General features: G+C 40.3%; 1 protein-coding gene across 6 annotated transcripts in view; it reads right to left on the minus strand.

The window, feature by feature from the left end:
• Positions 1–12,569, minus strand: part of LOC113686464 (inverted formin-2) — a 31,748-nt gene continuing 19,179 nt past the window's right edge. For all 6 annotated transcript variants that reach the window (XM_027204082.2, XM_027204081.2, XM_027204083.2 and 3 more), the window contains exons 4-17: positions 12,074–12,107; positions 11,048–11,186; positions 9,142–10,659; positions 8,905–8,966; positions 8,149–8,251; positions 7,875–7,960; positions 7,632–7,732; positions 7,214–7,284; positions 6,954–7,061; positions 6,460–6,530; positions 6,197–6,317; positions 5,506–5,670; positions 5,114–5,381; positions 1–2,137 (exon numbers count right to left, since the gene is read on the minus strand). In XM_027204082.2, coding sequence (XP_027059883.2) covers positions 474–2,137; positions 5,114–5,381; positions 5,506–5,670; positions 6,197–6,317; positions 6,460–6,530; positions 6,954–7,061; positions 7,214–7,284; positions 7,632–7,732; positions 7,875–7,960; positions 8,149–8,251; positions 8,905–8,966; positions 9,142–10,659; positions 11,048–11,186; positions 12,074–12,107 — 4,511 coding nt within the window. In that variant the 3' untranslated portion in view covers positions 1–473. The remainder of the gene's footprint in view (positions 2,138–5,113; positions 5,382–5,505; positions 5,671–6,196; positions 6,318–6,459; positions 6,531–6,953; positions 7,062–7,213; positions 7,285–7,631; positions 7,733–7,874; positions 7,961–8,148; positions 8,252–8,904; positions 8,967–9,141; positions 10,660–11,047; positions 11,187–12,073; positions 12,108–12,569) is intronic.

A 12,569-nucleotide genomic window follows, 5' to 3' on the forward strand; every position in this document is an offset into this window, starting at 1 on the left:
TAAACTAAAAACAAATGTTTTAAATCAATGTTTGTGGCTACATGCAAGATATTGCACAATATTAACCACAGTTCTCGTCAGATATAGTTGGAATGAACAAAATGGTAATCACTATGATCTAGTTAAACTGTACTGAGCTTGGCAATATTTCAAAGGTACTTAAAAAACAGTCGATCGCTCTATTACTTTTACTTTGACTCATCAGCTAAATTTTACACTTCCTTTCGGAAAGCAAAACAATATGTTGTGAAAATGATGCTATTACTGAAAGAATATAACGTCAACTCATCATGCGATATTTCATCTGAACTTAATAAATCAAATATCAGATCAACCTCATAATGTTCGGCAGAGATCTGATGAAATGTTAACCTTTCAAATTTGGATAAACAATATTAAAATCAATAATCTGCTCATACTAGGCCTGTGAATGGCTTCAAGAGCGAAAATGCCGCTCTAAAAATGCAAAATAGTTACTTGTTTTCTTTCGAATGCGGGTGCATCTCTTTCTTTTTGCCCCGCGAGAAAAGGCCGCCAAACTTGCGCGACGAATGTTTGCTTTTACCCTCATCAGTTGATTGTCCATCACTAATCTTCTCGCCACCATGGTTTTCCTCCCCTTTCGTTTTTTTCTTTTTTTTATTCTCCTTCGCTCCGCCGTGATTCTCACTCTGATCAAACTCCGCCTGAGTCGTCTGACTTTCACACTCGGACGAGAAGGAATTCTCCCTAAGTTCTTTGTCCACTTTATATTTTCGCTTACTTCCGAACATTTTTGAAAACCCACGCGCCACGAACGACTTACTTTTCTTTACTTTAGCCGACCGTCCAGCAGAAGGATTTAATAACTGTTTATCAGATTCTCCATCCTCCATCACAGGACTCAGCGGGCGGAGATTGAGATCCGCCTCGCTCAGTCTCCGTCGCTTCTCAGTTCCTTCAGTGGAATGCCCTCGTTTGTTTCCGCTTGGTTCGTTCAAAGTCTCGGGTGTTTCATCGTCTCCGTCATTTAGACTATTATCCTGTTCGACAGTGACAGATGGCAAAACGACTGGCTCGTGTTTGTCTTTAGACTCAGTTTGTTTTTTCCCTTCACTCTTTCCATATCTTTCATTTTTTCGTTTTTCCTCAGTTCTGTTTCTCGAACCCAGATCTCTATTTTGTGGAAGATTCAGGACCTTTGGGCTATCATCACGTGATTGTTTACCGCTTTCAGATTGGCCGGCAGATTGGCTTTTCCCGCTATTTTTTGATAGTGTTTTGTTTTTCACTGGTGAAATTATTTCCCCCGCGAATTCTCGTTTGGCTTTCCTAGTGTCATTCTCTTTTGAAATGTTTGAACTATTCAATGAAAGGTCTTCTTCATCCTCGAGTCGTTTTGTTGAGTTTACAACAGTTTTTTCGTTGTAATCTTGTTCAGGAGTCGATTTCGACTGAAGCACGCCACGCTTAATTTCCTTATCCAATGTAGACATGTCCGAAACTTGGCTATCACTTCTAAAGTTTTGTTTAGCTAGATTCTCCTGCGGACCAGAAATCTCTGAATTTGACACAGTATCGTTTAATGCTGCATCATCCTGGCTTTCCTTAGAAAACACAACCTTTTGTTTCGGTGCAGTTAAACTACAGCCTTCTCTTACTGTAACGAGCTGAGGTTTTGTATCATTCGGAATTTTGGCAGGAGTTTCATCAGATGAAATATCTTCACACACTCCATTCAAAGCTGGCAGTTCGCCATTTTTGCCCGCGGTAGTTTTGCCAGCTTTCTTTCTTTCGAAAGAATCTCCAAAAGATTTAATCCTCTTTGATTCTTTGTTTAATTCCTCTTCGATTTGAGTGGCAGACACGTCCTCGCTAGATTTGCGTTTTTTCATTTCGGAGATGTCTCTGTTTTCACGTTCATGTGGTTTAGATATGCCTTTAACACCAGCTTCCGATACTTCAATTTCATAGGCAGGATGAGAAACTCTGTGGTTTGATACCTCCTCTTTGTTTTCAAGCTTGTCTTTTTTCAGTTCATTTTTGTCCGCTGTAACAACGATTTTATCCAGCCTGGAAACACAAGGAGTGACTCCTTGTGTTGTGGCTTGCTTCTCATCTTCTTCGGCTTCTTCCAGAGTAACAAACACGTCGTCACCTGTGGTGAATAAAAACACGCGACGTTATAAACCGAGTAATCAAACACGACCTTGGGGTCATTTGGTACTTAACCTTAACAAGACCACCTACAATCCAAACAGCTTGTATAAATCAGTATTCACATTTCTACGTCGCGCATTAAAAACTAATCACGTGGTCAAGAGCCTCGTTTCCATGCGAAAAAAGGGTCAAGAGGGAGCCCCCAGGGCAACTTATCCAAATAAGAAAACAAAGCGATCGAACACAATGTTGTTTATTGTAATTTCTTGACCGCCCCAAACAACAATTGTGCTTTTAAAGTCAATGTTTAGGGCTGTGAAAAGTTTACCAGGGCTAGCAAAGAACAATTTCAAGCAATCACAAAATTTGAACGACACGAAAGCAGTTTTTTCTTCCGGAGGCAGTATGACTGATTTAATTTCAACAATAGCTCATCAGCAGCTAATGAAAGAAAATAGCATCACGTCATTTTTTACGTTGACGGAGAGTAAACAAAGACAGTATGTTTGCTTTGAAGCGTGCGCATAACAACCTAAATCCTAAATGTCTATGTAGTAAGTATTTCGAATTTGTGAAGTTGTCATTATTTAGACCAATAAACAACCTCTTTACAATCAACGAGGAACTCGCCAATGCGCAAACAACAATTCACTTAAAGCTAAGCGATTGTGTCATGGGAAGTCATTTGAGATACTAGTAAGTAAAACTGTCTCTTCACTGAGCGTTTTTAAATCAACCTTACAGGATATTAAGAACATATACAACAGAAAGTGAAAAACGCTCCTTAGGTTTAAAACTTCGCTGACTGAACAAAGTGTACCACACTTAATGTAGATCCAATCATTTCAAAAAGCTGCGGGAAAAGTTTCAGATATTTCGGTGTTTTCCTTACTAGATATTCAAAGAATGCATATTTTTATTAGTATTGAATAACTTGGACGTCCGCAACTATCTGTTTGAATCTGCAAAAAGAAAAGCTTTCAGTTTCTTCTTCCGAAAATGTAAAAACAATGTTTTGGCTTTTAAAGACTCTTCGGGAAAATCTTTTTCCAACTCGAATAGGTCATTAACATTCTCTAAGCACAATCTTACGCTCTGATGATTCACATAGTTACCACAATTTGCATTTTTTGCCTTGTGGTTATTTTAATTCACTGGCTCGTCTTAACAAAATGCTATCGCGATAATCATGACTTATTGTGTTGGACTGCTCCCAGACCATTTCTAGAATTAAGAACAAAACTTTACAAAGCATTGTCTGGAACTACTGACGTGTTGTAGCTCATTTAGGGAGTGTTCAGTCATTATGGGAAGGATGCTTAGAGAATGTAACGTCCAAAAATCTTTTTAAAGTTTACGCGTGGAGTGAAAACCTAGTACTTTTCATTACATGAAATCTAATACCCAAACTTTCTTAGAAAACGGTGTAACGACAGTAAACATCAACAACTGGCTAAAGAAACTTGAGATATTTGTTAGGTAGGATCAAGAGCAGAGTGCCCTTTGTACAATTTCTCGTATAGGTATTTTTTAGTTGTTCGGCAAACAATTCCAATATAATGTTTGTAAAAGTATGGCGAACCTAGAGTCCAGATGCTCGAGGAGAGAAAAAGACTCAGCGCCTCATTAATAAAATGTAGTTCTCTTAACCAGAAGTATGTTCAAGTTATTTAGCAACATCATTTTTCAGGTTCTTATTGTGAAAATGATTAAATACGACAGCAGAGGCAAAGTGCAAGCCAACGATGGAGTGAAAGTGGAAGCGGTGAACACTACTGTATTGTTCTACAGTTCAATGAGTTTTCCTCACCGTATGCTAAAGTACCCAACTTAAAGTTTTCTCCGTTTTCAGGCCCGTCCCTTTCCATACTGAACAATCTCTGACAATCTATCAACTGGTTCGCAATAACCTTTCAGCGTTTTATTTGAAATAAGACGCATCTTTTAAACAAACCATACTTCAAAATAGCTAGGCGCATTATAAAATGTGTAATAAATAAGTATACGTTTCAAAAGCGTGTGTAAAAGGCGAGAAGCTTAGAAAATGTCACGTACGTTTAAACTTTACCACTGATTCCCACAGCAGATTTTTATTTGTCTTTTTTTCTTTGTTTTTGTTACCATGTCAAACTAGCACCAGATATTTATCAAACAAAGGCACAACTGCAACTGGATAATGATTTGGCATATTATCTTTGAATGTCTTTGTCACGACCGAAAAAAAATTTTATCTTATAAAAAAGCGTCTCAGAAAAATATATTTCCGGTGAAAAATTTAGGCAATTTTCCTTGTGATTTTCATACCTTCAAGGAAAATATTTTTACTATGAATATCAGTTGAATGTTTTAGAATAAGAAAAATAATTTTGGGTGTTTTTGATAATTTTCTCCTATTTTGTTTGTCTGTAGGTGGCTTTAAGCAGAGTGCTAACGGTTCTTATCTTTCACATCACACATTAAACAGATGAAAGAATTTCAATGCTGCCGCAGGTCTTTATAGACTTCCTGCCACTTTAAAATTTCATCCGAAAGTTTTGATTTTGGGGTTTGTGGATAATATTCAACTGGGGAAAAAATATCCACGAGAAACAATAGCAGTGAATTTGCAAGCTGAACCAAATAGCATAAAAATGTGCCACAAAACTTGTTAGCTTTTGAAACAACAACCATAACTCATTTTGAATTGGCAACAGCAACAAGAGAAAATCAAGGACATGGAGGAAGGCAGTGCACACCTTTGGGAAAACAGTCCAAAATTAAAAAGAGCCTCAATGAAATTATTATTTTGCGACCAACAAGCTGATTGGACCTCTCTCTTTCCCTTATTTTCTCTCGATGCAGTCGATCTATCTGATTGGAAGAGAGGGTCCTTCAAGATTTCTCTTAGGCAGAATCTCATTCTGTTCCTCTTCAGTCGGTTCTAATTTAGCTCGGGCCTTGGCTGGGCCCGAGATCTTTCGAAATCCGTCTTTACCTCCTTCGTCGCGGCTCCGTTTAGGCCTCGTGGGCGATGCTGATTTGACCCCCCCGGAGGATGTACCTCTGGAGTGCTTCCGCAGGGGGAAGCCTTTCCTGATGTCACTGAGCAGTCGGTCCACAATGCACCCTTCTTGTTCCTCCTCTAGTGGCCGCGGTTTGGTCTTCACTTTGCCCCCTGCTTCAGCATTTCTAGCTGCCTCTTCTGCTTTCTTTTTCTCGCGTGCCTTTCGTTTTTCCTCTTGGATACGAAATTGCTCGTTATCCTGGAACGAGAGAAAAGGATGTAAAGCTAAGTACAAAGTATAGCGACGTCCTGGATCAGGTGCTGTGTTATTGTGCACTTCTCGCTAAAAATATACGAAACAGCAAAACAAGTGTTTTATTCACCTTCTTAGCTTTGTTCAGCTGATCACCAAAGGTCTTGAACAAAGACAATAACTCCTGCAGTTTTAACTTTCCCTCGTCCTCGCAGAAATACATCGCCAGTTGTTTGGTGAGGCTGTGGATCTCGGTGATGCCTTCCTCCAGCTGCCTCGCCTTCTCTAAAGCGCCCTGTAAGTGATTTACAATATGTTCATTGCAGGGCGAGAAAACATACTTAGTTTATCGTGATCAAAAAAGTTTTGTCCGAACCAAAAAAGAAAACAACAAAATATAACAAAAAACGGTAGATCAACTGCTTAAGAGAGCCCTTCATTTTTTCGTTTTTTCTTTTTCGATAGTCCGAACGATTTAAGCATATGGCGTGAGACCAGGCGCGAGTAACGCTCTCATCAAAATAACCTGGAAATGCATTCGTTGTGCCTCACTACGTTGTCTGATTGGTCAAGTAAAACTTTCGCCATCCTCGCGACCAATCAGAGCAAAGCTAAACCTATTCGCGACTTGGTTACAAACTTTTTCCCGCGTTTTGCTTTCACTTTGGCTTCTCATTGGCTCCTTGTCACATTCTCGTTTGATTCAATTGGCTGTGGTGATTACAATGGTTTTATCTTAACAACACTCCGTCAAAAAGCTATTTTCAACGTCAAGAAAAAAGCGAGGCAATGAACAAAGAAGAAAAACCAAACAATCTTACCTCGATGAATTCAGAAAATTGAGTGCAAATATCTTTCGGTCCACTTTTCATATCTTTTTCAAGGCTTTTGAGTTTGTTTTTGAGGCCCAGTACTTCTCCAGTAAGATTGTCTACAGATAACCTAAGTTTAAGAAATAAGGCAATTACTTCCAGTTTTATTATTTTGAATTCACGATGTCTAACAAACATAACTGACGACTATTAACAAACCATGTTTATGTCGGACTATCAACTCATTACTTTTCAAGAGCAACAACACTTACTTGACGGCTTTGTCAAGATGCTTCATGTCTTCGGTAAACTTTAATACTTTCTCGCGTTTCTCCTCAGCAACCTAAAGAGATGCAAAACATGCTTCTGTGAGACAATTTTCTCACGCTCCCAATAAATTTCACGACTGTTCCCAATGTCTCATCTAAAAAACGAATAGGAGTCCAGAAACCAACCTGCTTTACGCATTTACCATGTTTGATTTTCTGTTTTTTTTTTTTGCTCTTCTGAGCTTTGCATTTAAAAATTTTTACAGCTTTCCCGCCGCGCCTGGGGCATGTTGCATCTTTTCCTAGACACAACTTTCCCGCCCTTAGCAATAGCCGTGTTTCCGCGCTTACCAAGTGTTTTTTCCCGCGCTGGTCGCTAGTAAAGTTTTTTCCCGCGCTAGGCGCGGATATTGAATTGCTAGGCTTTGTTACCAGCTGTAACTAGTTCTTTGTAATTCAAAATAGCTTAAGTAATCAAAGAAAACGTGCGAACTTACGTGCACCAAGAAGTTCATGAGGGTCATGCGGGGTTTGTTTGCTCTCGTGTCCACAATCTTTAAGAGTGAGTTGATCTTAAAAGCCACAGCATTCCCAGCGTACCCTCCCTACAACATAAGACATAAAAGAATGTCTGTTAGTGACAAGGTTAGGCTTACATAGGACGGAAAAAAGATGAGTTTGAAATAATAATAATAATAATAATAATAATAATAATAAAAAATAGTAATAAAAAAAAAAAATAAAAAACACCTCTTACCGAGTTCAGAAAATTGCCAATGATCAAAATCAGCTGAAGAACCTCTGGTAGAATTTCACTGTTGAGGATATCTGAATATATTTGAGGTCGATAAGTATTTAGTCTAAAAGAATGAAGTACAAAATACAAAACTCTGCATTGAAACCAACAGAGATTTTCAATCAAAATTAAACTTAACGTGTCGCTTTTCTAAGTTCAAACCCCTTCTACGCTTTGTAGTGATAAGTTGTTCTCTTTTAGTTTCGGGATGTATCCTCTGTTAATACAAATAATGACTGCTAGGTAACCTATGGTCAAAGTCTACCTTGTGTAACTAAAGCGACTTCTCTTCCACCTCAATAACAAATTTTTGAAAATAGTAATGAGATTCTTTTCATATTTTTTCCAGATTTTAAGAGTTCGTAAAAACTATGCACACCTTGTATTGCTCCTTTCAAAGATTCTAAACTCGGTTCGATTGTTTCAACTGTAATCTGGAACTCCTCCTTTTGTAACATGGCCTCAAGACGAAGGTTGTACCTGCTCAGAAAAACAAATAAAAATCAGATAACCACGATAATTGTTTATCTTTTATTTATTCACTCAACTCAGTTACAAAGATATAATTCAAAGAAATTAAAATGATAACAAAAATTTAAAATAGAGAACAAAGTAACCATACCCAGGAATAGAGACCAGTGCCAACAAAAACTTCTCAGCCGAACCCAGCTGGGTTTTGTCGCCAGAGAATCCTTTCAGCATTTCTCTCTGAAAAGGGACACAACACAAACAAATTTCAGTTTGAGAATTTATCTTAAAAGTCCTCTTCACGCTCACAGGATATAGTTTAATCTCCTAAGCTGTTTTCTGAATAATGTATGTATACTCTAAGGAGACGATAAGTTAGACTATAGGTTAGACTATTTTATAAAACACCTTTGCTCTTAGATACTGACCTCTGTGTTGTCTGGAAGGAGTTTGATGAACGATTTCAGGACATCAACATCAAAAGCTTTGCTGTTCCCGTTTTGAATCAATCCAACAATCTCTTCGTTTGACCTAAAGGAAATAAGGAAAACGTTTATTTGAAAATTGTACGCCTCCTTTCAAACGCTTGCCTCTGCTCTTGTTACATTGGCAAACGAGAGAGTCGCTACTACGCTTTGAGAACTCCTGGGTGCGAAAACTAACCACATCTTGGGGTGATTGGTGATGGGGGCATGGCTTAGGGGGATTCTAGAGCCTACGTAATTTCCCTTCTCCCTAATAATAAGAAATAAAAATAGCAAAAAATAAATAAAGAAATAAATAATTAAAGAGGATTTTGGCAGCACTACCACCCGGAGGTAGATCTTCGTCCAATGCTTCCAAGTCAAATTGCAAATTGTGGAGGAAGGAGAACCGGAGGACCCGGGAACGTAAAAAAATCCAACAAACTCAGCCTACATGTGACGTTAGGTCCAGCAATCAAACCCAGACCCTAGCGATGGGAGGTGAGCACTCTCACGTTTGCCCCATCCCTGTTCTCCACGACAACCTAGCGTGCACCAAATTCGACTAGGAGCGACCGTAATCTCCCCCTGCCCCCTTGAAATTCTGTCTACGCCCAAGATAAAGGAAGTTTTCCAATATCCAGTCCGTAGCCCAATGAAGGAGAAGTCAACGCGGCAAAGCTACAATAATACTCAAAAGAGACACACAGCAATACTGACTTTTTGAACTGCTTCATAAAAATGTTAACGTTCAGACTCCTCTTTGGATCCAGTAGGGTGATCTATAAAAAGGAAAGAAAAAATTTATTGCAATGAAATAGTAACTTTCCCAGCGTCTACTAATCTTTTTTTTTTTTTGCTGAATTCACGCCTACATGGCCTCTAACACAGTCACGCGATACACTCCACCCAAAGTGGTGCTCTCGCACAAGACAAGCAAAAGTAATCAACCCATACCTCTGAGGGCTCCTTCTTCTTTGTCTCCGTCTTCTTTGCTCCGCCCGTCTTCTTTTGACAAAACCACTCCTCTTCCAGATGAAAATCAGGCTGAATTACCTCCAGCGCCATGACACGTGCCCATACACACGTCTTACTCCTCTGAATCACGTGCGGAGGAAGCTTCTGCCACGCTAAGGATCGCATCTTACTCTTGGGTTTCACCGGAGGGACGAGCGGGCAGCTGACACTACGATGGACGGGTTGCTGGTAAACTCGAGTGACTCCAAACCCACCCAGAGGCGGCGGAGGTGGAACTCCCCCAGCTCCTGGAGGTGGTGGGGGCGGAGGTACTCCCCCCATTCCAGGTAATGGGAGAGGCGGGGGTGCTCCACCCATCCCTGGAAGAGGCGGCGGTGGAGGTACTCCCCCCATTCCAGGTAAAGCGGGTGGTGGTGGTACCCCGCCCATTCCTGGAAGAGGTGGAGGTGGAGGTACTCCTCCCATTCCAGGTAAAGGGGGTGGTGGCGGTACCCCAGCCATTCCTGGAAGAGGTGGAGGGGGAGGCACGCCACCCATTCCCAGTAGAGGAGGAGGAGGAGGAGGAGGAGGGGGTATTCCACCCACTCCTGGAGGAGGCGGTGGTGGAGGAACTACCCCAGTTCCTAGGGGAGGTGGTGGTGGCACGCCAACCTTTCCAGGCAGAGAAGGAGGAAGTGGTACTCCATTCATTCCTGGAAGAAGAGGAGGAGGAATCTCACCTCTTCCTATCACGGGGGGCGGAGGAGGGGGCGGAGGAATGGCTGAGGCTCCTACAGAAGGAGGAGTAACAGGTCTCCCGTACGAAAAACTCTCATCTTTTCCTGGCAGTGAAGGTGCGCTTTCAGTTGTTTCTACGTGATTCATTACGATTTGAATATCTTCACCATTTGATTGTCCAGGCAGGGGCGGCGGAGGAGGAGGTGCAGGAGGATTGTTTAAGCCGAGTTCATTTACAACACTTTCAAGGTCCAACATAAGTTCTGGACTGGATGATCGCCCCTCTTTTTTCTTGTTATTCTGAATGATACCTTCAAGAATTTTAACAGAAGCAGGAGCTGCTTCTTCATCTTCAAATGTCATCGGGCATGCTTCCTCTAGATTTGCTTGTGTGGAAGCCTGTATTTCCTCGTGAATCCCGTTTGCCACAACAGGCGTCGAACTGGGGTCATCAACAGAGACAGAACGCACGCAAGCTGAACGTACATCTTCTGACGATTGCTGCGCCACGGACATTCGATGGGTCAAGTTTTCATCAGGAGAACCACTCCGCGTGTTGCTGCCTTCCCTTGATGAACCTCCATGTTGTAAACTGATGAATTGCCTCTCACCCTCCTCTAGGATTGACTCCGCTCGATTACGACTGTCGATGTTCACAGCTCGTTTTACAAGTTTCTCGATCACTTCCCAAACCGAGTCCGACACAGGTGAGTCATCCTCGATCAAAAGCAGGTTTTGTAGAATGCTTAATAGGTTTACACCTTGAGGTTTGTTACTCACCTATGAATATAGATAGATGCCTGTCAGTAAAGGTAATAGCACGATTTCAAATGCAATTTTGTGTTAATGAGCACAAGTAAATGTTTCAAAGACAACAAACTTGCACGAGCCTGTAATTTTTTCATGTACATTGCCACAAACTTAATGTATAGCTTACGTGCGGACGTCGGCGCTTGTTTTATTTTGACCCTCAACAACCAATTTGTTCTTGCTTTCTGTCTTTCATACATAAATCATTTTAGTTTTCTTGTATGCAATGATTGGCATGGGGAGATTTTGCTCAGAGTGAAAAAAAAATCTTGTGAGAGCAAGAAGACATTTTTCTTCATAGTTTCACTTAATTACAACAGCAAAAAGGCAAAGACGTCGCCGGAAAATAAGGACAAACCTTTCTAAACAAAGCGTGAAATACGTCCAAGTGAGACGTCAGATTTACTCCCTCAGGGGAGTTCAGATCATCTTCATCCTCCAGTCTCTGTTCTTCAAACACATCGAGTTGAACCAATAACTCTTCGTCATCGTTGTGCCTGCGATAAATGACACAATGCATGTAATTACGATCGCCCTCTTGAAGCTTTTGCCGCGTAAAATTGAAAGCCGAGCGATGACACAAGCAACGAAAGAGGCGAATCGTATTCTCGTTCCCAGATTCTACTCGCTAGCTAAAATTAGATGAATCGCTTGACCGTGGGAGGTCAAGGTACGAACTTAGGCGACTTCTTCAATTCACAGTCGTGCCATACACACAGTTTCTACCCGGCGACTAACAAGTTCTAAGAAAGCAATCAACATATTTACAGATTAACGGCAATTAAACTGAAAGCAGGAAACCATACATGGAAAAATTCAGGCCTCGACGGGCGTTTGTTTGGGAGATCTTCTTAAAGTTCAAACGTTCACTACCCGTCAAATATATATATATATATATTTATATTTTTATATATACGTATATATTTTTTTATCATTACTCTCTTGCGGAGAAAGATGTAAGATCGATACATCAAAATGATTCTGGGAAACTCATAAATCTACTCAAATATTAATAGATAAGATTTTGGAGGTTTCATTTGTAGAGCTTCTTTCTTGCTTGTGTTGTTGCGCAAACGAACACAAAAAATCCGGAAAATCAATTGAATCATAATACGCTGTGTTTTGGTTGGGTTATTGCGCAAGTAAGCTCATAAAAAACGTGAAAATTGCAATTAATCTATCCACTAAATACATTTTAGCTGTCGGCAGAATGGAAACAAGTACTGAAAATAAAATTCAATTAAGTTTACCGAACAAAAGCAAATCGGGGAAAATGCGAGATTTGTGTTACATAAAACACTGTGGAAAGCGCTGTTTAATAAATAATAACAACACCAAATTCTCAAACTAACATATTTTTCTAATGTGTTATCAAATATTTTACCTCAAATTGCTTAGGATGTCCAAGAGTCCTAGCCCTGTTAAAGAATAATTGGGAGCCATTATATTTCTGCATGCTATGACTACATGCTGACCAGTTTTCAAAGCGCGAAATTGGCCCAAAAGTGCTGTATTTCCGCGGCATTAGATACTAAAATATTACCCACATAATCTGAAATTGTTACATGTGTTCATAGAATTAAACCAGAGCTTCGTACTTCAAAAATTATAGGTCTCACTGCGAGAACGATTCTATGATGCGTGGAAGAGTATGTGATGCCATTTGGTGTCTCACCTGCCGATTCGCATGAAATTCGCTTCGCACGGCCGAATTTTGTATGTAAAGGTTCTTTGCTGTCCAATTGCGATAAACATGTAAACCACAAACATCATAGCCCTTAATTTTCTCACTGCTGGAAACACTGCGGGACCAAACAATGGAGGAAAAACCCACGAATGATTTGATAGTACGCTAGGAAAACAGCGACGAGCGAAATACA

This window comes from Pocillopora damicornis, chromosome 13 (genome assembly GCF_964200805.1).
Source record: "Pocillopora damicornis chromosome 13, jaPocDami1.2, whole genome shotgun sequence".
NCBI classification, from domain to species: Eukaryota; Metazoa; Cnidaria; class Anthozoa; order Scleractinia; family Pocilloporidae; genus Pocillopora; species Pocillopora damicornis.